This window comes from Vicugna pacos, chromosome 10 (assembly GCF_048564905.1).
Source record: "Vicugna pacos chromosome 10, VicPac4, whole genome shotgun sequence".
Lineage (NCBI taxonomy): Eukaryota > Metazoa > Chordata > Mammalia > Artiodactyla > Camelidae > Vicugna > Vicugna pacos.
The window spans coordinates 63,389,141-63,413,121 of NC_132996.1; the positions used below are offsets into that span (position 1 = coordinate 63,389,141).

The 23,981-nt window shown below is 52.8% G+C and overlaps 1 protein-coding gene and 1 non-coding gene across 7 annotated transcripts; one reads left to right on the plus strand and one right to left on the minus strand.

Moving 5' to 3' along the window:
- Window positions 1-35: 35 nt before the first annotated feature.
- On the minus strand, window positions 36-22,247 carry SLC43A1 (solute carrier family 43 member 1). 6 transcript variants are annotated; one of them, XM_072969972.1, is made up of 16 exons: window positions 21,783-22,247; window positions 21,463-21,629; window positions 20,306-20,472; window positions 13,190-13,367; window positions 13,027-13,082; window positions 12,828-12,904; window positions 10,540-10,632; window positions 8,668-8,801; window positions 7,480-7,658; window positions 6,230-6,376; window positions 6,099-6,134; window positions 5,748-5,874; window positions 3,934-4,075; window positions 3,600-3,673; window positions 1,827-1,950; window positions 36-742 (listed from the first exon to the last, which is right to left on the minus strand). In XM_072969972.1, exons 3-16 carry the CDS (start codon window positions 20,457-20,459, stop codon window positions 596-598), a joined length of 1,668 nt encoding a protein of 555 aa, XP_072826073.1. In that variant the 5' UTR covers window positions 20,460-20,472; window positions 21,463-21,629; window positions 21,783-22,247; the 3' UTR covers window positions 36-595. The 6 variants fall into 6 exon arrangements, with proteins under 6 accessions (XP_072826073.1, XP_015103325.2, XP_072826075.1 ...); XM_015247839.3 differs by lacking the exon at window positions 21,463-21,629 and having other exon boundaries at window positions 21,783-22,246; XM_072969974.1 differs by lacking the exons at window positions 21,463-21,629; window positions 21,783-22,247 and adding an exon at window positions 21,289-21,345.
- TRNAS-AGA (transfer RNA serine (anticodon AGA)) lies at window positions 13,774-13,844 on the plus strand. Its single transcript has one exon. It is a non-coding gene; the product is annotated as a tRNA-Ser (tRNA).
- Window positions 22,248-23,981: the final 1,734 nt, after the last annotated feature.

Consider the following 23,981-nt stretch of genomic DNA (forward strand, 5'->3'; position numbering starts at 1 on the left):
ACCCCCACCACAAGACACAGGCACACACCAGCCAGTCTCTCACTTCCCTTTTTATTTCCTCTAAGATCTACAAGTATCAGCACCAGGGAGGGAACCCACCACCCTCCAGCCTCACGAAGGGGCTTAACCCCCACACCCCGTCCAGGACACAGCCAACACTTCAGGTCCCTTCCCTCTGAGGGGAAGGTTATTTCTTTACAAATGCTCACATGCATGCACGCTCTGGGCATTGCACAGCTGAGACCTCAAGGGTCACCTGTTCGCTTATTCCATAAGCCCCCAGGAGGCACCAGGAGGTGGGCTCCTAGGACAAGGTCCAGAGAAAGGGCAGGGCCACACCCTGGTCTCTTCGAATCCCAGGATCAAGAAGGCTCAATCCCTGCACAGGGGATGTCTTCAGTCAATGGAGCATTGCTTTGGGGGATTTTTTTGTTTCCTTTTAGCAAGTCCCTACAAAAATAGAACTGCTTTTGGTATTTATAAATCCATGGCCCCTGGCTCTGTGTGGAGGTTACAGGTAGAAAAGCCATGAGGCATTCCCTTTGGTTGCTCAGGCCTTTGGCTGCCTGTCATCCAGGTCCCTTGGCTCAGAGGTCTACACAGTCACCTCGGGGCTGCCAAGCACCTTCAGGGGGACCTCCCAGGGGGTGACGTACTCCCTCTGGAGCCGGGCACGGTAGTAGAAGAGGTAGCAAGGTAGCAGGAACCCCAGAAGTGAGAAGAGCAGGAGGCCCAGATTCACCTTTAGGGCAAGGAGAGAGAGGGAGAAAGAGTCAGGTAGGGACGTCTTTACCCTCATCACCCTCGGGGACCCTCCTTGGCCCCCCACCCGGAGAAGGCAGCCTTATTAGTTCTGGGCTGGAATGATAAATCTAGCTAGCACTGATGGTGGGCAGTCACCATCCACCAGTATTCCCCTTAACGTTCAGCAGCCTTGTAAACCGTGTCAGAGACTGGTTTAAGCCCCGGCGAAAGGCAGTGGCTAAACTATCTGGTGCCATCTGAGTAGTCAGGGCTGAAACTGGACCTTCTGGGCTGGGAACCTTGACCTCTTTGAGGACATTGACAATGGGCCCCCATTCAGGGGGTGAGAAGAGGCTCTCAGGCGGTTAAAGGCTCTGGGGCTTGGCCTGGGGCACAGCACAGAGGCCCTCACGTGGCTTGGACCCAGCGCACAGGCTACTCTGCATTACTCACTACGTGGCTCTGGGCAAGTCATCCCAACCGTACGCACCCCCTTCTCTGGGCTGCTGCAGCGACGTTCAGTAAAAAAGTACCCCATGTGCTTAGCACCTGTGTGCATGCGGTAAACCGCAGCTGTCACTCTGTCATTGTTCTTGCAGGAGGCTTTAGGGGAGTGGGGGTCCCTCAGGGCAGACAGCTTTAGGGAGGTGATGTCACTTCAATGTAAGGAAGAGCCTTCCTGACAAGACCAAGTGTTGCCACCTTGTGTGGGAATGGCGCCCTGTTGCTGGGGGTGTTGGAGCTAGAGGGTCTAGAGGAACCCCTGTCCAGGGGTACTAGAGGGAGGATCCCTGCACTGGTGGAACTGGACGGGATCAGGACTGGATCAGGACTGGGATCACACATCACCTGGGATCTTATTAAAAACAGACTCCTGGGCCCAGGCCAAGAGACGCTGACTCAGTGGGCTGGGGAATCTGTGGGCAGCCAGCTTGGGAACCCCCAGAATAGAGACCTCCAAGGTGCCTCCTGGCTGAGATGCGAGTGAGGGATTCTGTCACATGGAAGAGCCCCCACCTCAACTCCTCGGCCACATCCAGAAAAGAGGGTCCTGCTGCCCTCATACCACCCCCGGTTCTCACCCAGAAGGGCTCTCCTTCCAAGGGTCCCACCATGACCATGAAGAGCGGCTGCTGGAGCAGGGCAAACACAGCACTGATGAGGGACTGCAGGCCTGTCAGTGTCCCAAAGTGGTTGGACGGGTACCTGTCAATGAGAGGACGGAGGGCCAGACGTGAGGGGCAGGTGGTCCTCTCCAGCCCAGCCCCCAGCCCGTCCCCTCCTCGGGCATCACTCTGTGTTCACCAGGCAGGGTAGAGCTTAAGAGGTCAGGCTCTTTGCATGTGCCCTGTGGTCCCTGGCCTCCGGGCTGTATGCTGTGACTTCAGGGCTACCGAGCTGGCTTCTGACACATACTGTCTGTGTGATAATAGCAAGTGGCTCAACCTCTCTGAGCCTCACTCTTTTCACTAAAAACCAGGGGCAGCACGAACCTCACTGACTGGTTGTCTGTTCTTTTAACATACATGTACTGAGCCCCTACTACGTGCCAGGTGCTATTCCAGGTGCGTGGAGATACAGCGGTGAACCAAAAGGACACGGAGGTGGTGGGGTGGGTGGTATCACACAGCAGGCAAGATAAACCCACGGTGTGCGTTAGACAGTGGTAAGTGCCAAGGGGAGAAGTTAAGCAGACAAAGGGGGTGAGGGTGTCAAAGGATTGCGACTGTAGATCAGAGGCCAGGGGAGCCCTGTCTCAGAGACAAGGACAGCTGGGTAAAGACCTGGAGCAGGTGAGACGGCTGTGAGCCTTGTGGATATCGGGAGGAAAAATGTGCTGCAAAGAGGGGACAGACAGCAGTCCGAGGGTCCCGAGAGCGAAACACACTTGGGGTTTCTGAGGCACGAGGCAGCCATCGTGGGGAAAGGGGGTGAGCAAGGCAGGGAGGCCCCAGGGGGCCAGATCCTGTAGGGCCTTTTAAGCCTTACTAAAGCTTTTGGCTTTTTCTCTAAGTGAGACAAGGCAGGAAGCCGTGGGGAGGCATGTCCTAACAAGTGTCTCCAGCTCCTGAGTTGGAAACACTGAGGGAGTCAAGAGCAGATACACGAGACCGCTGGGAGGCTGCGGCAATAATCCAGGATGCGGGTGGCATCGCTGGAGAGCATGAGAAGGGTCAGGTTTGGGGTCTGTGGAACGTGGAGCTGGCAGGGTTGCGGATGGATGGGCTGTGGGCTGTGAGGAAGGGAGGAATCCAGGATGACTCCAAGGTCCGGCTTGAGCTGAGGTGGCCATAATGAGGTCTGAATAAGGGGGGGATCCATGTTGCAGACCGTGCCCACCAGGGGGTAAGTTCTTCACATCGGTTACAATTGTGTCACCCCGTTGCCTCCATCATGCACACCGGACAGACTCAGCCATGTGAACCAGAAGAGAGCAGGGAAAGGGAATGGTGGTGGGGGTTTGGGGGGTTCAACGTGAAGCAGCAAAGTTATGAGGCAAACGAGACTGGAAATTTCAACAAGGCTGACATAGGGAGAGAGGCCCCTTTGGGGCCCATTCCAGAAAGCAGGCATAGGACCGAAGGGGCATCAGACCAAGGATTTGCGCTTCCTGTAAGGGAAGACCCCAGACAGTGGTGTCGTCCCGCAGTGGGGCAGGCTGCCTTTGAGGACGTGAGCTCCCCGTCATTAGAGGAGCTCGGAGAGGGCAGTGGGCCAGACAGCCTCGATGTCAGCAGTCCAGGGAGGCTGGGGAGGGATGCGCTAAGGGGAGCCCGCAGCCCTTTTGCCCCTGCTCTGGAGTCTCTGGTTATGAGGGGATGTTCAGGAAGGCACTGTGGCCCCGGCTGACTCACACGGCGGCGTAGAGGCCTCCACAGGCTGAGTGGTAGAAGCCCCGAACCACGGTGTGCAGGACAAAGGTCAAAAACTGAAACCAAAAAAAGAGAGGAAAGAGGTTCAGAGCAGCGTGGAGGCAGGAGGAAGGATGGGTCAAGATGAGGGGTGAGAACAGAGGTGACACACGCCTGCCCCCTCACCAACACGACCTACTAGGAACCCTTCCTGGAGAACCGGGAAAAGAGACCCAAAGGATGGGAACCACGCTTCCTGGAAGGCAGGGGCCAGGTGAGCCGGGCCTTTGGCAGGGCTCCGGGAGGCAGGCAAAGCAGGGAGGATGGAAACTGGTACCTGGAGGTGTAAGCTGTCGATGAGACACGTGATGCCGAAACCCACCAGCAGGAAGTTGGTCAGGGTGAAGGCGTTGATGGTGTTGGTGAGCTTTTGGATCTTGCGGTAGCGTGGCTTGGCGGACTTGGTGGCAGCCCCATCCCTGAGAAGAATGGGCTGTCACTGGCCGCTGCCTCCACCTCCTGGGCAGCCCCCCCAGTTCTCAGCCAGGCCCCTCCCTCCTCGGCTGTGCCTTTGCCACGAGGGTGGCAGAAAAGGGAGAAGCCGTTTCTCCAGCCCCGTGGTTCTCCCAGTGTGGCTCCCCAGCATCATCTGGAGCCTTTGGTAAGAATGCAGATTCCAGGGCCTCATCCCAGACAGCAGAATCTCAGGAGTGGGGCCCTGGAACCTGCATTTGGAAAACTATCCCAAGTATTTCACAAGCACACTGACGTCTGAGAATCAGCGATGGGAAGGAAAGTAGATGCCACTTTGGGGAGAGCACCTTGGCCCCTGACTGCCCAGCAAGCCCCTCTGTCCAGCACGATCAAGGGCACTGAGGCTGGGCCAGGGGAGAGGTCAGTAGGCTGAGACAGATGACAGCAGGCTGCCCACTGGTCCCAGACAGAAGGGCCCTGCTAATGGACCATGGCCGTCAGGACAGAGCGTAGAGGAGGAAGACTGGGTGCCAGGGCCGGGGCACCACGGATGCGGAGGGAAGCCACTGGGCTGCTCCTTAGATGCCTTCTCTCCTAGTCTCCCTCTCCCATCCTCTCAGGACAGACAGATTTTTGGATTAACACAAAAAAACACACACAGTCATGAGACCCAATGGTGGTCTCCAGCCAAAAAGACAACCCCACTGACCCCTACCTCCTGTACTCACACTCTTGTACCGTCCCCTTGCACACCGTTCAGTTACTCTGTGTGACCACAGAAGACAACCCCACTTGTGTATGGTACTTCTGAGATTACATTTTGAAGGATACTGCAGCTTCTGTCCTGGTCTCCCCCCCTTGGCCATTGTGCTCTGGGGTCAGCCAGCTGCTGTTTTGTGAGCAGCCTTTGGAGAGGCCCAGGTTGGGAGGAAACCAGCTTCCTGCCAACAGCCACACGAGTGAGCTTAGGAGTGACTGTCCAACCCCAGTCAGTACTTCAATGACTGTGGCCCCCAGAAGACAGTCTTCACCCAACCGTGCTGTCACCCCGATCTCGGACTTTTAGCCTCCAGAACTCTAAGAGATAAATTTATATTGATTATAAACTACCCTGTCTGTGGTATTTTGTTATACCAGTCTGAAGAGATTCAGACAGACTCTGAGCCAAAACCACCCGGCTAAGCCATTCCCAGATTCCCAACTCTTGGAAACAAGGAGATAATAAATGATGGTTGTTTAAAGATGCCAAGTTTGGAGGGGTAATTTGTTACACAGCAATAGATATCTAATATACCAACTCTATCTCTTCCTAACCTTCCAACTCTAGAGTGTACCATTTTTAACAAAGGTTCTGGAACCTGCTACTGAAAGCTGTGTGATCTTGAGTAAGTTACTCAACCTTTCTATGCCTCAGCGTCTCATCTGTGAAACAAGGATAATAATGTTTGTACCTACCCGGGGGAGCTGGCACAGGTGTAAATAAGTCTAGGCAAGTGCGCAGTGCATAGTCAGCCCTAGATGTCAACTTTACCTATTATCAAGCCAGCCATGTCTTCTCTTGGTCTCTAGTTTCCTCATCTGTAAAATGGGGATGTATCCCTCCCAGGGCTCTCAGGAGAATGAAATGAGACGCTGGATGGGAAAGCACATCGCTGTCTCCATCCCTGGGCAGGTCACCTGGCAGAGGCCTCAGTGGGCGCGTCCACGCAGTCCTTGATCCGCCAGTCCATGACATAGCCGATGAGAGGGCAGGTGAGAAGGCACAAGAGCTGCATGGCCCCGAAGACGTAGGAGTAGAACTCCACTGGGCAGGGCGGGGTGAGAAGTGGGGTCAGGATCCAGCACGAGGGATGCCAGCACTGTCACCCACCTCAGCAGAGGAGAGGGGATGCCAGAACAGCCTTCCTCGGACCCTAAATTCTTAGATCGCCCAAACGCCCAGAGTGACAAAGCTGGGCCCAGGCTCCCTGGGTGGTGGGCACTGTCTGGGGTGGGAGTGGGCCAGGGCCCCAGCTTTGATCCCCCTACCTGTCTCTGTCGCCCTTTGTTTCAGGCTGTCCGTCTCTGTTGGGGGCAGAAGGGAGAAGCCAGGGTTAGAGGAGCTTAGGCAGGGGTCCCTCTTGCACCCGCAGCCCCCAGTGGGCTCTGCAGCACCTCACCATGCTCCTGGCCGCGGGTCACCAGGTACTCCAGCATCTTGTTCATGGCGGCCATGTAGAATATGATCCGCAGCTGGGTCATGCCCATGGTGAGGAGGCTCCACAGGAAAATGGGGGAGCAGAGGCTCTTGCGCAAGGGGACAGACTCTGCGGAGACAGCAGGGGGCGCCCCCGAGCCCCAGCGCTTCCATGTGCCTCTGCGCGACCCAGCTGATGCCATTCTAGAGGGGCTCTGACCCTAACTGCTAGACTTTGGAGAGGGACCGGTGTCCTCAAAAAAGAGGGTTCAGCCTCACCGGCCTCCAAGTGCTTGCCCGGCTCTATAACGATCTCACTAGAACATCCTCAGCTGACCTCTGGATGTGTACCCTAGGCTTGGGGTGGCGGTGATAACTCTGGCTACTGTTTATTAAACGCTGACTCTGTGCCGCACACTTGACATGTATTAACCCATGGAGTACAACAACCGTCTCCTTAGCACGTTTTACAGAAGGAGAAACTGCAGCACAGAGAGCTCAGTGACTTGCTCAAGTTCACAGGGCTGGAAGCTGCCGGTTGGCTAGACTCAGCTCATGCCCGTAACAGCTCCGCTGTGGGAGGATAGGCAGTAGGGGTCACCTTCAATCTGCACAGCATTCCAAAGTTTACAAAGAGCTTCCACGTCCCCAGATTCCTTCAATCCTCAGCTAACTTCCCTGAGAGCTGGGTGTTCTCAATGCTAATTTAAGAGGCAGGGGTAAGTGAGGGGATTGTGATTCTACCCACGTCACATGGCCTGTAACTGGCTGAACTCAAACCCCCATCTCCTGACTGCAAGGCCCATCTTTTTTCCACTAATCTTGGAGCTGACCCCGTGCCAAGAGGTTGAGGCTGAAGGCAAGCGCAGCTCCCCTGTAGCCAGCAGGGGGCGCCAACCAGCCAGGCGTCAAAGGACCCAGCCTGGAGGCTGGCCCACCTGCCAGGACCTGGTGCAAGAGGCTCAGAGACTGCAGGGAACCGTGATGAAACCAGCTCTCCCACAGGCCTGGAGACCCTGCCCCATTCTGGAAGCTGCTCCCTCCCTCATCCCAGGAATCCAGCAGAGTATCCCTGAATCTGAGCTTCCCAGAGTTCTCTGAGCTTTGACTTTGCCCCCATTCTATACCTAGGGAGCATGCCCACCTGTATGAGGGGTGCTGTCAGAACTAAAGAAGGGAGGATGAGCACTTAGGCGTGAGGACCTAAGGCTGGCACCTTGACCAGACACTCACTCTCAGCTGACTTGACTGAGGTGCCACGAACATCCTGGGATGAGATGAAGGTGTCCACCCCCTCCTCCAGGCTGGAGGCCTTCTGGCTCAGCCACTGGCCCACGGCGGTCAGATAAGTGTAGAAGCGGTCACCTGTCACCTTGTGATCCAGGGCCAGCTCTTTGAGCTTGATCTTCTCCCTGCCAGCAGTCAGGCCACAGCATGTGGGGACCAGCAATGCAGAGCCCACCCTCAACAGTCTGCCTATGGTTCGGGGGGTTGTTCTGGGGTGCCAAGGCCCCCTTTACCCAGCACCGACATGGCCACTGACAAGCTCCCAAGCGCGGGGCTTGTGTCTGTACGGCTCAGGGTCCAGCCCAGGGGCCAGCTCAGCACCTGGGAGTGAAGGGTGGATGAGCTATTTTCTGCTAGGACTGCTGTCACAGAGGTAGCATTAAGAACTCAGACTGGGGGTGGGGGCAAGTATAGCTCCGAGGCAGAGCACATGCTTAGCATGCACGAGGTCCTGGGTTCAATCCCCAGTACCTCCATTAAAAACAAAACAAAACTCAGACTCCAGAGTCAGAGAGCCTGGTTCCAACCTTAGATTCACCCTCACCCCCACCTTTCAATGGTATGACCCTAGGAGAGTCACTCTGTTCCCCGTGCCTTTGTTATTATCTGAGTTAATAACAGAATCCACATCGCAGGGCTGTCTGGGGATGGGCTGAGCACGGCGCCTGGCTCACAGGAGACGCGCGAACAGTACCGGCAGTTATTGGACTGGCACTGTGTGTGCTCGGCTGCGAGCATCACCCCAGTCCCCTGGGGAACTGATGGGGTATTGGGAAAAGTTGGCATTCAGGTTGCCCCACAAAGGGTGGGATCTGCCATTTCTTTGTCTCTCCTCAATCTAGGTCCACATGGCACTGTTGCAGGGGTCCCTCCTACTCTGATCCCATCCTCCAAACCTGGAAAGAAGAGTAGTAGTCACCACGTTTTGAATGCCCGTTATATGCCAGGTCTGCTTATCACACCGGCAGGCGGGTGGGATCAGGCCCATGGTTCAGAGGAGAAAGCAGAGCTAGGAAAGCTCAGGTGATTGGCAAATCCAGGTTTCTCTGACTCCAAAGCTGATTCTGTCCATCACACCCTCACACCCTGGCCTCTGGAGGCCCCTTCCACCCCCAGCCCTCCAAGGCCATTTACTTGTAGTTGACTTCCTCCGGTGAGGGAAAGGCCTCCCCTGGCCAGTTGAGGGCACAGTTCAGAAAGATGAGGCAGGCCAGGCCCGACCAGGTGAACATGATGACCATGAAGGACACGCCAGCATCATAGATCAGCTGTGGAGGAGGGGGCAGGCCCATGGAGGAGGCCGCGCAGCCCCAGACCCACCTCCTCCAGCCAGAGACAGAACCCAGGCCCCAGAGGGCTGAGAGAAGGTCTCCCCCACCCGTTCCTTGAGCCCAATTTGCAGATGAGGAAACCAGAAGTTAAAAGTCAGACCTAGAAGCCCCGCCATCTTCTTCCTTTTTTGCCTCAGCCCCCACCAAGAGGTGAGAAAAAGTTCCCAAAAGGTGCTGAAGTTGCTGGCCACAAGCTCAAAATGTCTTTGAAATCAATTATTATCTCAAAAAGAGACACCAGTGTTGTCTTTGGCTCCAGACACATGTTCGTTTTTGTACCAACGTCATTTCACTTTATGTACAACAGAGGAGAATTAAAACTTCTAACCGTGTTTATCCTGCCCTTTCCCGGGCAGGTTCCCTGAGCGAAAGACAAACCCAGTTGGAGAAGCCTTGTCTCACTTTTCACAGGTGCTCCCGGGTGTGACAGCCGAGGAGGGAGGCGGTTTGTGCAAGTGCTGGGCCCATGGCCTCCTAACTCCAGGACAAGTAGGTTTTGTGTTGATTGGGATTCTATGCCAATGTCTCAGTCCCCTTAGTGAGGAAACCAGGTACAGATAGACGTCCCGCCTGCCACCGTCTGCCTGGGGTGACTACTGTGTGCCGTCCCGCCAGGCTCCAGCTCACAGCTCCAGTGCTGCCTGGGGAAACTTCTGCCAGTCCTCAGCCTCAAGCCTTGGGGCTCTTTCTTCCCAGGGAGCAAGATAGAGCTTCAAGGGGCCACACCCTCAAAGATCTGGCTCCTCAAATCCCACTGAGGGAAGGGAGAACCCCACCCTTCAGACCTGCTCCTACCTGAACAACTGTTGGCCACCCCCACCGGTGCGCTCTCCAACCCCTCTGGGAACACTGAGCAAGAGCCTTCTAAACTAACAAGTTAACTGTCCAAGGCTGAATCTGAGGGGCATGCTACAGCCCATTTGAAATGCTGCTTTGATATCAGTGGGAGCAACAAGGCCCCAGATTTGCCCAGAACTAGAACTCAGGCCTTCTGGCTCTAGGTCCACCAGGCTGACCTGCCTTGGGAGCTGGCCTGGCATGGACTAGCTTGGTGATCATGGACCCGAGCCACCTGGCCCCCCCAGGGCAGAAGAAGATGTGGGTGTAGGGCTAGAGAGTTGTGGGCCTGGAATGCATGTAAAGGGGTTGGACTTGATTCTGTAGGCAGAGCAGAGCAGGTATGGGAGCCAGTCCTGCATCTAAGATCATTCTGGAAGTCATGTGAATGACAGCTTGGAGAGGGAAAAGACTGGAGGCAGGGAGACCAGCACTGGCCCAGGAGAAAGGACAAAGGCCTGGACTTGGGTAACGGAAAAGGGAGGGAGGAGATCAGAGAAATCAGACCCACTGGTCCACAGCAACACCTGGGCTCTTCCCATGATGCTTCAGTGTTTTTCCCTGCGGTGGGAACTGACCCCTGACTGGCAGGAAATGGGTCACCAGACATACTAGCCACCATGCACTCAGCCAGCTCTTGTGTCAAGGCAGAAAAAAAGCCCAGGGACAAGGCGGGGAACAGCTCGGTGGCAGAGTGCATGCTTAGCATGCACGAGGTCCTGGGTTCAATCCCCAGCACCTTCATTAAGTAAATAAATAAATAAACAAACCTAATAACCTCCCCTCCCCAAAAAGAAAGCCAGGCTACCTCACCGACCCCCTCAAAGCAACTGCATACCTTGATTACCGGGTACGTGATGGCCGAAGAGGCGTAGGAGCCAAACATGAGGGCCATGAATGTGGAGCGCAGGTTCCCAAACATGTTGGGCAGCTGAGGGAGGAGAGCGGCACCAATGAGCAAGGGGAGACCCTGACACCTGCCCAGGGCTCCCCTTTCTTGGCCCCACCCAAGAAAGCTTGGAAGCTTCTCACCCAGCTATCCTCAAAGTGCGCTCCAGGAACACTAGCCCCAGAGTGGCAACAGAGAAGTTCTAAGGCAAAACCAGTGTCAGAAACTGTGCTATAATCCCCTCCCACCCACAGAAGTGCCCTTAAAGAGAAATTCTGTGTAGCCCCAAGGTTTCCCAAGTTAGTTGTTTACAGAGACCCTTAATCATGACAGGTCTCTTAGCCCACAGAATAAGAAAGCTGATCTAGTGTAACTTATTTGACAGGTGAGAACACTGAGGCTCGGAGAGGGAAAGAAACGTACTCAAGTTCACAGGGCACATTAGTGACTTTCTCTCCTGTTCTGGCCATCCTAGCTCTACCCCAGACCCCAAGGTTGTGACCATGACTGGCTCTAATAGTATGGTGCCCCTTAACCTTCTCCATGGCCCCAAAGGCCCTAGTCCATGGTTTCTGCTGAACCAAGACAAGTAACAGGATGACTAGGGAGGTGAGGGTGGGAGTAAGGAAGGGGACAGGGCCAGGCCAAGTGTCCAGAAGATATAGTTCTGACATTCAGAGCAGGTCCAGAATTCCCACCAGTACAGAACTGATAATGTATTTTGCTCACTGGCCTGAGTCAGGCCCTCAGGGGAGGGGAAAGCAAAGTCAGACAACCCCTTGTGATCCTCCACCCCTCCCCTACTCCCCCAGTCAACAGATCCCATAGCTGGAAGAGTCTTAGATGCCATACAAAGCTTAAACCCTCTCCACAGAGTGGGAAACCGAGGCCCAGAAAGGGATCTCAAATAGCTCTGGAGAGGAAGGCGAATAAACACAGAGAATTGACCCACCGACCTTCAAGAGTCTTGAAAAAGGGGTGGGGCCAAGCTGACCCCACTTGGGCAAAGGTTTTCCTGGCACCGTGTGTCTGCAAGGCACGCTGCCAAGGACGACAGGGAAAGTGCCAGGGCCAGGCCGGGCCTTTGGCACTCCCCCAAACCCCCGCCAGGGTCTGAGAGCTCTGTCTCCACCCAGCACCCCGCTAGCCAGCCTGGCTAACAAGGAGCAGCACTGGACGTCCTGGCTCTGGCCTCGGAGCACAGAGGTCCAGGGGCGGGGCCGGCTCAGGGGGCGGAGCCGGAGTCGAGCCCTGCCATTGGTTAGAGACTACAGGCGGTGCAGCAGGGGGCGGAGCAGGGGGCGGGCTGTGGGCCAAGGGCCCCTAGGCCTCAGGGCAGGGTCAGAGCTCAGGCCCCGAAGGGCGGGGGAGAGAAGGGATTTAGGGCCTTGAACCAAGTTGTACAGAGTGGAGAAGGGGCTGAGGAGCGAGGCGAGGAGGAAGGGATCCGCTTCCTTAGAGAGTTGTGAAATGTCCTGGGCTGGAATTAAAGGCGGCTGCAGGGCGAGGTGATATTCAGACAAAAACACCCAGTTTGGCGTTCAGGCGGCCCTCCCTCTTCCCTCTTCCCTCTTCCCTCTTCCGAGATCGCCTGAGGCTGGCCCAGCCAGGAACCCCTCCCCCAACCACACGCTCCTAAGACTTTAACCCTTATGCTCACTCGTTCACATATATACTTAGAGTAACACACCCCAAACACACATGTAAGAGGTCAAGCCCCGTGGAAAAAAACGTTTTTTTGTCGTCCACAACTTTATATGGTTCAACCTAACACACAAATACAGTCACCCAGGCACGGACAGCATCGCACGCACACAACATGCAAACATACACCCACTGTCTCAAGCTATCCCTTCCCCTTATTTTAGTATTACCCAGTTTCACTCTTTCCAGCACTTAGGACTAGGGACATCATTTATTAGTTTACTTGTTTTTAGGGTTACCTGTTCCCCTACCCCTGATTATAAGTTCCAGAAAGGTGAATAAGTTGTCAGTTCTGTCTGTGCTGTGGCCCCAGCGCCTAGAACACAGCTCAATAGGCATAAGGGCTCAGGACACATACACAACAACATCTATACGGACACGGTCTTATCCACACATACGCAGCCTCACACCCACCCATCGCTGCAGCGAGCACAGTTTCACACACACATTTGATCTGCGTCCACTGACCCGTCTCCCACCCACACCCTCCCTCACCCCTACCCCCCACTGCACTCCTGGGTGCACATACTCACTGTGAGTGAGGAGAATGTCAGGCAGATGCCACCAAAACCATTCAGGGACAGCGCCAGGAATATCAGCGGAGACAGAACTGGGAAGGGGGGAGGGATGGATGAGGGCATTTGGGGAGTTGTGGGAGGCTAAAGACAGGAGCTGGGGTAATATCCACCTTCATCCCACCCACTCCTTTTCACGAGAGGCCAGACATCTCACCTTCGGTGTCCCGAGAGGCCAGGGCCATAAGGGTGCAGGATGCAGCGAAGCAGGCACTGCAAAGATGCGGGGAAGGGGGAGAGGTTGAACGCTGTGCCTCCCTTCCCCCTACAGCCCCAGCCCTCCAGCTCCCCACCAGCTCCCCACAGCCTGGCCACCTCACCTGCCAATCAGCCTGGTGGGCCGGGGACCAAAGCGGTCCATGAGGATCCCCAGTGGCAGAGTGGTGGCACTGAGCACAAAGGAGCCGATGGTGAAGCCCAGGTTGAGCATCTCTTCCTGCTGGTTACAGCTCAGCCACTGGTGCTGCTCATCCTGGGTGGTGTTGGTGGTGTTCTCAGCTGAGAGAGGGAAGGGAAAGGCAGCACATGGCTGCAGGAGCAGCTGGGCAAGGAGAGTGGCTGGGATCAGGGGTCCTGCACTCAAATCCCATGCCTCCACTTGACTGCTAGTCAGGTGACTTTGGAGGTGGCCTGGAATCACATCCATTCCGGTGGAGAAGGGAGTCTATAAATGGCAGCAATCAGTATCTGACCCGGGGACAGTCACATACCCAATCTGAGGTCTCAACTAGTTCAAACGTGATAATGGACACCAAAGTACTTACCAAATTGTAATATGCACTCAATGTCCAAACTTAGGGGGTTGCAGATCCCCAACAGGAACCACCCTCAAATCTAGGGATGACATCAGTGAGTGATGCTCAACTGCTGTAACAAGAATTCACTTAAAACTTAGAGGAAGGGGGAGGGTATAGCTCAGTGGTAGAGTGTGTGCTTAGAATGCACAGGTCCTGGGTTCAATCCCCAGTACTGTCATTAAAAAATAATAAATAAATAAACTTATTTACATCACTCCCCCCCAAAAAAATCTTAGAGGAAACTTTGCCCATAGATGACATTCTGATAAAATAATAACTAATAGTTATTGAGCATTTAACTATGCTCTAGGCATGTTCTCAATGGTCACAGTATTGATTCACGACAGCCCCATGAATCAGCTTACAAAGTATCCCCATTTTCCAGATGGTGAAACTGAGATGCAGAAGTAGGACCACAGCACTGTCCTCCAGTACTCCTTCAGATGTTCACCTCTGAGAAAACTCACCCTCCAGGTAAAATGCCAACTTGGAGTTGTGGTAGGTTAATGAGAAAGGCTGGTGGTGGGGGAAGCAGGGGGGTTCACTTCACCCAATGCTCAGTGAGTCCTGAGGGGTCTACTCCCCTGTCTCCTATCTGTTACTTTTGCATCATTTATTGCCAAGGGCAAACTCAGGGTGTCCCTGGAAGGCAGAAAGACCGGGGTCTGAATTCCCACCACCATCGCTATCAGCTGTGCAACCTTGGACAAGGAATTCCTCTGAGGCTCAGGCCCTCTGCCTGTAAAAGGGAGCAGAGGATGCCTAACCCACAGACTCCTTAGGAGATTCAACAGGAGAAGAGAAACGAAGGGCTTTGCACAGGACCCGGCCCAGAGAAGGGGCTCCTGAAACAGCTGATGGGTAGATGTGCTGAGCCTCTTCTAGAGGTGCTGGGGATCCCACAGTGAACGAGACAGGAAGCTCTCAGCTCTCACAGGGCTTGGATAATAAACAAGGGAACAAACGGACCCTGATATTAAGAGTAGCAGGTGCTGGGAAGAGAACAAAACAGGAAGAGGTGATAGTGCCTGAAGGCTGGGAAGGGGAAGTATCTGCCCTTGATGGTGACCATGACCCTGGACTTCAGATATACCCGGAGGGCATGCAGGCGGCAGTGACCTGTGTGCTCACATAAGGAAGAACATAATGAGTCATTTCCAGATCATGAGTGCATGGTGATGGGCTGCGGGAAAGCTGGGGAGAGGGCTCAGACACCTGGGAGAATAGGTGAGGATTCAGACCACACAATCTCTGAGGTTCAGGTTAGCCCGTCCCCTAATTTAGTGGTGTTTATCATCGCTGTTCATTTCTCCACCACACATCTACTTACTGTGTGACAGGCACTGTATGGGAATTCCGTGTAAGGCGGGGAGAAATGCAAAGATAATTTAGACCAGAGGCTGCACACAGGTGACCAGCAATGAACCCCATACATATTTGGACCCCACACATGTTTGGATTGTCTTGGCTCGCAAATTGTAATCAGATGCCAGTTTATTATTTATTTTTTGGGGTGGGGGGAGATAATTAGGTTTATTTAGCTATACCATCCCACCCAACTCTGCTCCCTATTTATTAGCTGTGTGACCTTGGGCAAATTACTTAGCATCTCTGAGCTCCAGCTTTCTCTTCTATACAAACAGATTTGTTGTGAGGACTAAAAATCTAAACAGCAAATTGTAAATGCTTAATGAACTGTAACCATTGTTTTATTATTTTGGCACCTATGCTGGATATGCACTAGTGTGGGATAAAATGAACTGCCGCTGCCTAGCATCTGAGTACCAGTTCCCTCTCTAGCTGTGAGGCTCCTACAGATGGGTCAACCATCCACCCCAGGGTGTACCTCAAAAGAGGGAGAGCTGAGAAGACAGAGGGTGTGGCCAGGGAACCCCAAAGCCGCCACCCATGAGCACCTCGATAACGAGCTCCCCATTTGTTAAATGGCATCATCGGGTCCTCACGTCATTTCTCCGCAGCGAGGAGGACAAGGGTGGTCCACTTCATCTTACAGACATTCAAGTGGAGATCCAGGGAGGATGGGGGACTTGCCTAAGGTCACTTAGCAAATGCTGGCAAAGCTGGGTCCAGAACGAAACAGGAAAACACGCCTGCAGTCTGAATTTTGTGTGCTAGCTCCAGTTCATTTTCACAATAGCCCCACAAGATAAGGATTGTTGCTGGTCCCATTTTACATACGGGGTAACTGAGATATTAAGAAAGTTAAGGGGGGAGGGTATAGCTCAGTGGTATAGCTCAGAACCTTCCAGGTATCAACTCTGCCATTTATAAGTGTGTGACAATTTTTTCACCTCCCTGAGCCTCAGTCTTTCCATCTGTAAAATGGGCGTAGCCAGAGCATCTAACTCCTAGGGATTTTATAAGTGTTAAGTGCATGAATAATTTTTAAAGTACTTGAAATCATGCTTGGCATGTGGTAAGCACTATACAAATGCTTGTTAAAATGTTGTTTTAAAAAGAGAAACAAGAGAGAAGGGATATAGCTCAGTGGTAGAATACATGTTTAGCATGCATGAGTTCCTGGGCTCAATCCCTAGTGCTTCCATTAAAAAAAAATAATATAAATAAATAAATAAATAAATAAATAAGAAATTTATTTTAACCAGCCAAGCAGTACATAACAGAGTGGGAAGCCATATGGCCTGCCTCGGTCCACACATGACAGGGACACAGATTCCTCGTCTGATTTGTGTTTTTAAGGCCCTGCAGAGGGAGGCTTCAAGAAGCAGAAAGTAGGTGCTTTCGACAGGGCAGCATGACTGATGCAGAACAGGATATTTCTGATGCCTGGAGGCTGAAGTCACTTGAACGAGAGACATTCTCCCTGCTTTTCAACAGTGGACAAATAAGTTCTGAGAACAGGAGGGTTCACTTTGGTCACTTCTGGTGATCCCAAACGACCAAGCTCAGATGCACACTCAGTTCTGGACAGCTGAAAACACCGGGAGGATACCCCACACTACCTACAAAGGTTAACCCCCAATGGATCAAAGATCTAAATGTAAGAGCTGAGACTTTAAAACTCTTGGAAGAAAGCATAGACGTAAGTTTTTGTGACCTTAGACTAGGCAACCGTTTCTTAAAAGTAACACCAAAACACAAATGGCAAAAAAAGACAGACTGGACGTCACCAATATTAAAAGCTTTTGTGCACCAAAGGACACCAGGAAGAATGTGAAAAAACCACCCAGAGTGGGAGAAAAACTGTGCAAATCCTATATCTGATAAGGGACTTGTATCTAGAATGCAAAGAACTCTTACAACTCAATAGTAAAAAGGCAAACGACCCAACTTAAAAATGGGCAAAGGATCTGAACAGGTATTTCTCCAAAGAAGATACACTAAAAGTGGCCAACACGCACGTGAAGAAGATGCTCACCATCATTAGCCTGTAGGGAAATGCAAATCAGAACCACAGGAAGACAACACTTTATGTCCACGAGAATGACTGTCATAAGAAAGATGAGTAATAATGAGTGTTGTCTAGGATGTGGAAATTGGAACCCTCATACACTGCTGCTGGGGATATAAAATGGTGCAGCCACCCCGGAAAGCAGTCTAGCAGTTCCTCGAAATGTTAACAGAGTTACCCTATGGCCCAGCAGTTCCACTCCTAGATAGATATATAGATATAGACCTAGAAGTAGATGTATAGATAGAGATGGAGGAAAGCTATGTCCACATAGAACTTGTACCTGAGTGTTCATAGGAGCGTTACTCATCATAGCCCCAGAATGGAAACAACCCAACTGTCTATCAACTGTTGAAAAATAAAATGTGGTAGCAGAGGATTTGGAAGAGAACCAGGTCCTGATACATTCTCCAACATGAATGAACCTTAAAAACATCATGCTAAGCGAAAAAAAGCCAGTTACAAAGGATAACATTTTATAAGATGCCATTTATACAAAATGCTCAGAATAGGCAAATCTATTTTTGTCATAGGCAAACCTATAACAGAAAGTAGGGAAGTGGTTGCATAGTGCTTGGTATGGGGGGGAGGGGGTACCGCTAGTGGGTCTAAGGTTACTTTTGGGGGTAAAGAAAATGTTCTAAAATTGGTTGTGGTGAGAGGGGAGGGTAGAGCTCAGTGGCAGAGTGCCTGCTTAGCATGTGTGAAGTCCTAGGTTCAATCCCCAGTGCCTCCCTCAAAAAAAAAAAACAAAAAAACCCTAAATAAACCTAATTACCTCCCTCGCAAAATTTAAAATAAAAAATTGGTTGTGGGGAAGGTAAAAACTGAGTAAACTAAAAACCATTAAACTGTATATTTTAAAAGGGTGTATTGTACGGCATGTGACATATCTTCTTTTTTTTTTTTTAGTTGAGTGAAAGATTCTTTAAACTCTATAGTTTACAGTTTTAAAAAGCTTCACATAATCCCATAATAACCCTCTTTTTCTGCCCCCATACTTCCCCTCCCCCTTTTCTCTCCCCACTAGTAACCTCTAGTTTATTTTCGGTATCTGTGTCTGCTTCTTTTTCATATTATTCACTAGTTTGCTTATTTTTTAGATTCCACATGTAAGTGATATCATATGGTATTTGTCTTTCTGTCTAAATTATTTCACTTAGCATAATGCCGTCCAAGTCCACCCACGTTGCTGCAAATGGCAAAACTGCATTCTTTTTTATGGCCAAGAAGTATTCCATTGTATATACATATCACATCTTCTTTATGCAACTATCTGTTGATGGACACTTAGGTTGCTTCCATTACTTGGTGATTCTAAATAGTGCTGCTATGAACATTGGAGTGCAAGTATCTTTTTGAATTAGCATTTTTGGGTTTTTTGGATATATACCCAGGGGTGGAATTGCTGGGTCATATGGTAGTTCTATTAGTGACTTATATCTCTTATATCTTAAATAAAGCACTTATCCGTATTTTTAAAAAGCACAGGTGGATGGATAGACAGCAAAAGGGAAGGAGTTTGGGGGGGTTGATGGAAATATTCTAAATATTGATTGTGGTGATGGTTCCTGAGGTGTATAAATTTGTCATACCTCATCAAAATGTGTGATGTAAATTAATCTTCAATAAAGTTGATTTTAAAAAAAAGACAGTGGAGAAGGCAGGAAGAAGCTATCCGATGAGCACTGGCAGGACCCAAGGCCAGTAGGCTGCAAAGGGCAGGCCTCTCCATTCTCCAGCATAAATAACTCTGAGAGAACCCGGGAACTCCTGACCTCTATTTGCAAAGGGATCCTCCACCCCTCTTCCTGGTTCTCTTAGCCACCCTGGAACACCCAGCATTTCATCCTAAGCTAGCTCCTCCAGACCCAACTTGCCTCCCCTGGCCAATTGCCAGCTCTAATCAACACCTCCTCAGCCCCCATCACCCTGTAATTGGGGCCAGGAGATGCATGCACATTGCATCTCTCGTGCCAACTGCTGCTTCCTTTACCGATAAAGCTGGCAGGGGTGGAGCAGGTGCTGCCCAGAGCAGAGATCGAGAGCTCCCTAGCTCCACCCCTAAGGCAACGGTTTTCTCCCACAGCCAAGGCACGTGCCTGCAGGGAGTAGAGCTGAGGAGCCCGGGGAAGCCAGGAATGACCCTGACCCTGACCAAGCACTGCTAACTCTCATAGCGCCCCAATGGAATAGGTATTCTTCTTCTTCCCATTTTGCAGACCGGGCAGTTGAAGCTAGATGTTTTCAGGAACTCGCCAATGTCACCCAGCTGATAAAAGTGGTGGAAGCTGGGATTCTCACCCATGCTGGCCTTCCTCCAAAGCCTGTTCCACAACAAGGAGGTTGGAGGAAGAGGATAAGGAGGAAGGGGAAGGGCCAAACTCCACATCCATCCAGCTCTTTAGGCTGAGCCTGTCAGGACAGCTCTCTCCTTCCCAGAAAAGAAAGATACCTATCAGACCGTTAGAGCTTCTCGAATCGCAGACACCAGGAGGGACAACTCCCTGCCTCCAGGCAGCTGCAGGCAGCTGGGGAAGTGGCTACTGCTCCCAGGGATTCTTCAAATTCCCACTCCCGAATTCAGGGCCCCTCACTCAAAGCCAAGGTGATTGAAATGGAAAACAGGGACCCTCCACAAGACTGGAGCCTAGAGGAAACGCGGCTATTAACTTTGTACAAATGGTGACTTGAAGACCTGGGGGATCAAAAGTCCTGAAAAAGGAGGAGTGCACCCTCCTTTACATTCAAATCCACCTTGCAGGCTCTCCTTTAGCCACAGTAAGACATCTCTCATCCAGCTAGCTGCTCCGGACCTGAGGCTACCAAAGGCTTAGGACTCAGAGGATCAGTCCCAGGATCCAGATGCCCTGCAGACACCTGGCGTTTAGCGAAGACTGATTTAAATGAATGAGGTAGAGGTCAAGAAGTGGGGTGGGTATAGCTCAGTGGCAGAGCACATGCACGCTGTCCTGGGTTCAGTTCCCCAGAACCTCCATTAAAAATAATAAGTAAATAAATACATAAATAAATAAATCTAATTACTTTCCCCCAACAAAAAAATAAGTGGGGCTCTCCAACCCCCTGCAGAGTGCTGCGTTGTGAACAGACCGGCTTTCTGTCCACTTGGCTACCTGTCCTTTGCCAGAGTCCACCTTCTGCTTCTGCTGCCCTCGCCAGCCCCACTGGCCCCTTCTCGGGCTTACCTGAGCACAAGCTGGAATAGAAGCCCTCCTTCTTCAGCATGATCAGGAGGGAGCTCCAGCCCAGGAGCACCGCAGAAAAGAAGAGGTTCTCCAGCACTGCGGTGCACGCCATCCACCAGCGTCTCTGGTATGCCTCCTGCAGCGTGGGGGCCATGCTGGCCACGAGCCTGCACAGGAATAGGGGATTGAAGGAAGGGTCCAGTGAACCCGGAGGAATGCCTGGCATCATGGTGGCCCCTGAGACCCTTCGAGCCAGCCCTCAAAGGGGACTTCATGGAGGCCTCGCAAAGTCCTGGGCTTCCCAGTGGGTGCAGCCTAGCTGGCTCTGGGAGTCCTGGCAGTGCCAGGGGTGCACGTGGCATTGTGCTCCCGCCGTGTCACTAACAGAGACAAGAAAGGTCCTGTCTGCGCGCAACAGACTGCTGGCGCGCTGCCAGGATCTTCCACTCAGGCCACGGCGCGCAAAGCCCGGTTGTTGAGCGGAGCGGGGGTGGCAAACCCGCACTTCCTCAAGTTCCAAAGGTCAGCAAGGGGCAGAGCGCGCTCTGAAGCCACCGCTGGCCAGTATCCGGCCTCCCGCGCCAGGAAGGACCCCCCAGAAGCAAGCAGGAGGAGGAAGGGGAAGTCTGATGCTAGCCTAAGGACCCCCCCCACCATTTCCTGTTGCCCCTATAGGACCACTCCTCTCCTCTGGGGCCGGGCGACAGCAAGTTCTCCCCCTTTCCGCACCAGGCGACCCAAGTCCCTGAAGTCTCTCAGTCCAAGGGAACAGCTGCCACGTGGAAGGAGACCCAGGCGGGCCCTCCAGCGCCGCCGGCGCCACCCACTCCCTCCCTGGGGCCCCGGGCACCATACTGCGCGCCTAGGAAGCAGCCCTCCCTCTCCTGCCCGCGGAGGGTGCTCGGGCTTCAGCAGGAAGTCCGGCGACAGCTGGCTTTATAAGGGCAGCGGCGGCGGATGGGCTTGCGGGCCGGGGTGTTTACCAGAAGGAGGGAATGAGCGCCCGGGCCGCGGCCACAGCCGCCACCGCGGGAGGAGACTGGACCCGGGGCGGGGCGGGGGCGGAAAGCAGCTAGAGGGGTGAGACCAAGAAAAGCAGAGAGGAGACGGACCAGAAGGGCAACAGAGAAAGGGCGAGAGGGAGCGGAGGAAAGTACCTCGGGAGTGCCTTCGCCCGAGAGGTTCAGTAATCCCATCTGGGAAATGGGGCTTTGCATTCCGGAGTTCCCGCAGGTCCGTTCGAACTCTGGCAGGAGTGTTGCTCCAAACAGAGGCAGTGCAGCAAGAGGGGGCCGGGAGGTGCAGGGGAGTCGGAGGGGCCAGACTAAAGGGGAGGCAGGGACGCGCTTGGAGAGGCGGGACCCGAGGGCTCAGGTAACGGGTTTCTCCTGGGGAGCCTGGGATTGTCGGTGGGAGCCGGCCCGGGTGGTTCTCAGCGACGCGCAGCCAGGGACCCCCAACCACGCTCGCAGCTCACCTCTGATCGGGGCAAATTCGCCTTCTGTAGCCGCGCACCCTCGCGGGAGCGCAGCGCCTTAGCGGCGGGTGCACACTCTCGGCCTCCGGTGTCAGGGGTGCCCAGCTGGGAACCGCAGCCGCGCTCCGGGCTTCTCTGCGCGCCAGGTCCGGGCGGCCTCGGAGATTCAGCCAGACAGCCTGGTGTTCTCACCTCCCCTGACCCATCCGAAGTCAAGGAACGGGAACCCGCCAGGCGCCACCAATCCGCGAAGTGAGGCTAGGACGAGACAGATCGACGGCGTTCGTAGCTGTATTTACACCCCTCCCGGGCTGCGTCCTGAGGTAGGGGCGGGGGCTCTCTTGCCTTCCCCTCCTCCTAGTTCAAGTTTCACGCGCACGTGACTCGCCTTTTGGGCCCCGGCACACGCCCCTGCCCCTAAAATTTCTACCCTTACTTCCTCCCCTCTCCCTCAGCCCCCAAGACGAATCGGGCAGCGCCCTCCGTATCCTTGGTCAAAACAAAGAACTGGCTGGAGCAGACTGACCGCTTTGCAGGGCAGGCTTGGGTGGGGTGTTGAACTGTGCATTTGGGGGTCGTGTTTTCCGAGAGGCAGAACGACACGGGTTTCTTTGTAGTCAGCTCGAGGTCTGAGCGTCGACTTGAAAACTGACTGGCCTGGGTTACACTGGACAAGTTGCTTAACCTCTCTGAGCCTCGATTTCCTCCTGTTAATTCTCATCACAGTAGTATCTACCTTACAAGAGTACCTACAGTTGTAGTGCGGGGAGACGGGGGGGGGGGGAATTGGGGATTATGATGCAGATAAAATGCTCAGCAAGACGGCACTTGGCACAGAGTAAGCAGCAGCAGCATTATTATTATTATTATTATTATTATTATTATTATTATTATTATTATTATTATTTCAGAAGATGTGGTGATGGGGTGATTCCAGACACTTACCTATTCCTGGGAAATCTCTCAGCCTCCCTGAGCCTGTTTCCTTATCTGTAAAAAGGAAGGGAAGTACCACTAATTGGATTGGGATGTGGATTAATGAAATGAGGAAAAAGGCAATTAAATACAGAGGTGAGTTTATTATGGTGTGTTGAGAGTGATATTGATGATGCCCACAGAGCTCTGTGGGCATGTGAGCAGCCGCCCAGGAAGTGCCAGATCTCGGACAGGAGGTGGGTCTCAGAACAGCTGAGCCACCAAGTCAAGAGAGGAATTCACCTTTGCTGAGTGATTACTATGCACTGGGCATTTTCCAAAGAAAAACTACCGTTAAATCCTCAAAACATCCCCGGCTCATTTAAACATCACAGTTTTTCACAGAGGGGAGAAGACTGGAGGCTGGCAGCTGGAAAATGGTGGGTAGAAGCCAGATGCAAAGTCAGGTCTGTCTGGCTTTTAAGTGTGGCCCTTTCCATTCCTTCAGGCCAGGAGGACACAGCAAGGGCAAAGGCTTAGCAGAAAAGGCAAAAGGAGTTCTCTCTGGCAGATGGCTCAGGGTCTGATGGTTTCACTTCTTAAAATGCATTACTGGCTCCCAGAACTTCCAGCTCAAGATCAAATTCCTTAGCTTCACACAAGGGGCCCTAGATAGAATAAGGACCCCATAACCCCAGGCAGTCATGGGTGGATGCCTTTGAGAATACAGTAACATGTCCCGAGTTCACTCCCTGTGAAAATGCATGTGTGAACATGAACACACACCTGTTACGCAAATTTCGGGGGTTTTGTGGATCCCTCCCAGGCTCTAGGGGCCATGGGCCCCCATGGCTGTAATGCTTGCTCTTCCTTATCTCCAACCCACATTTCCATTTTCCTCCCTCCACCCCTTCCCCGTGAGCTATCATCTCCATGAGAGCAAAGGTCTGGTCTGCTGTGTTCTCTGCTGTATCTCCAGCATCTGAAACAGCAGCTGGCACCTAAGAGGCACTCAGTAAACACCTGTGGGGAGAAGTATGAAGCCAGCTGCTTTCACACCTCCTTACCTTGGCACTTGCTGTTCCTTCTCGTGGGAAAAACAGATTCCTTTCTTCATTTTTAACATACTCGTTCATCCTTCATAACTCACCTCAAGTTTCATCTCTTTCTGGAAGCTCTGATCTCTTAGGCTGGATCAGGGGCCCTGCCCATGTACTCCTCACACCCCCACCCCCACCCCCACCCAAACACTATTTTATCCTGAAATTAAACCTTCACACCAAC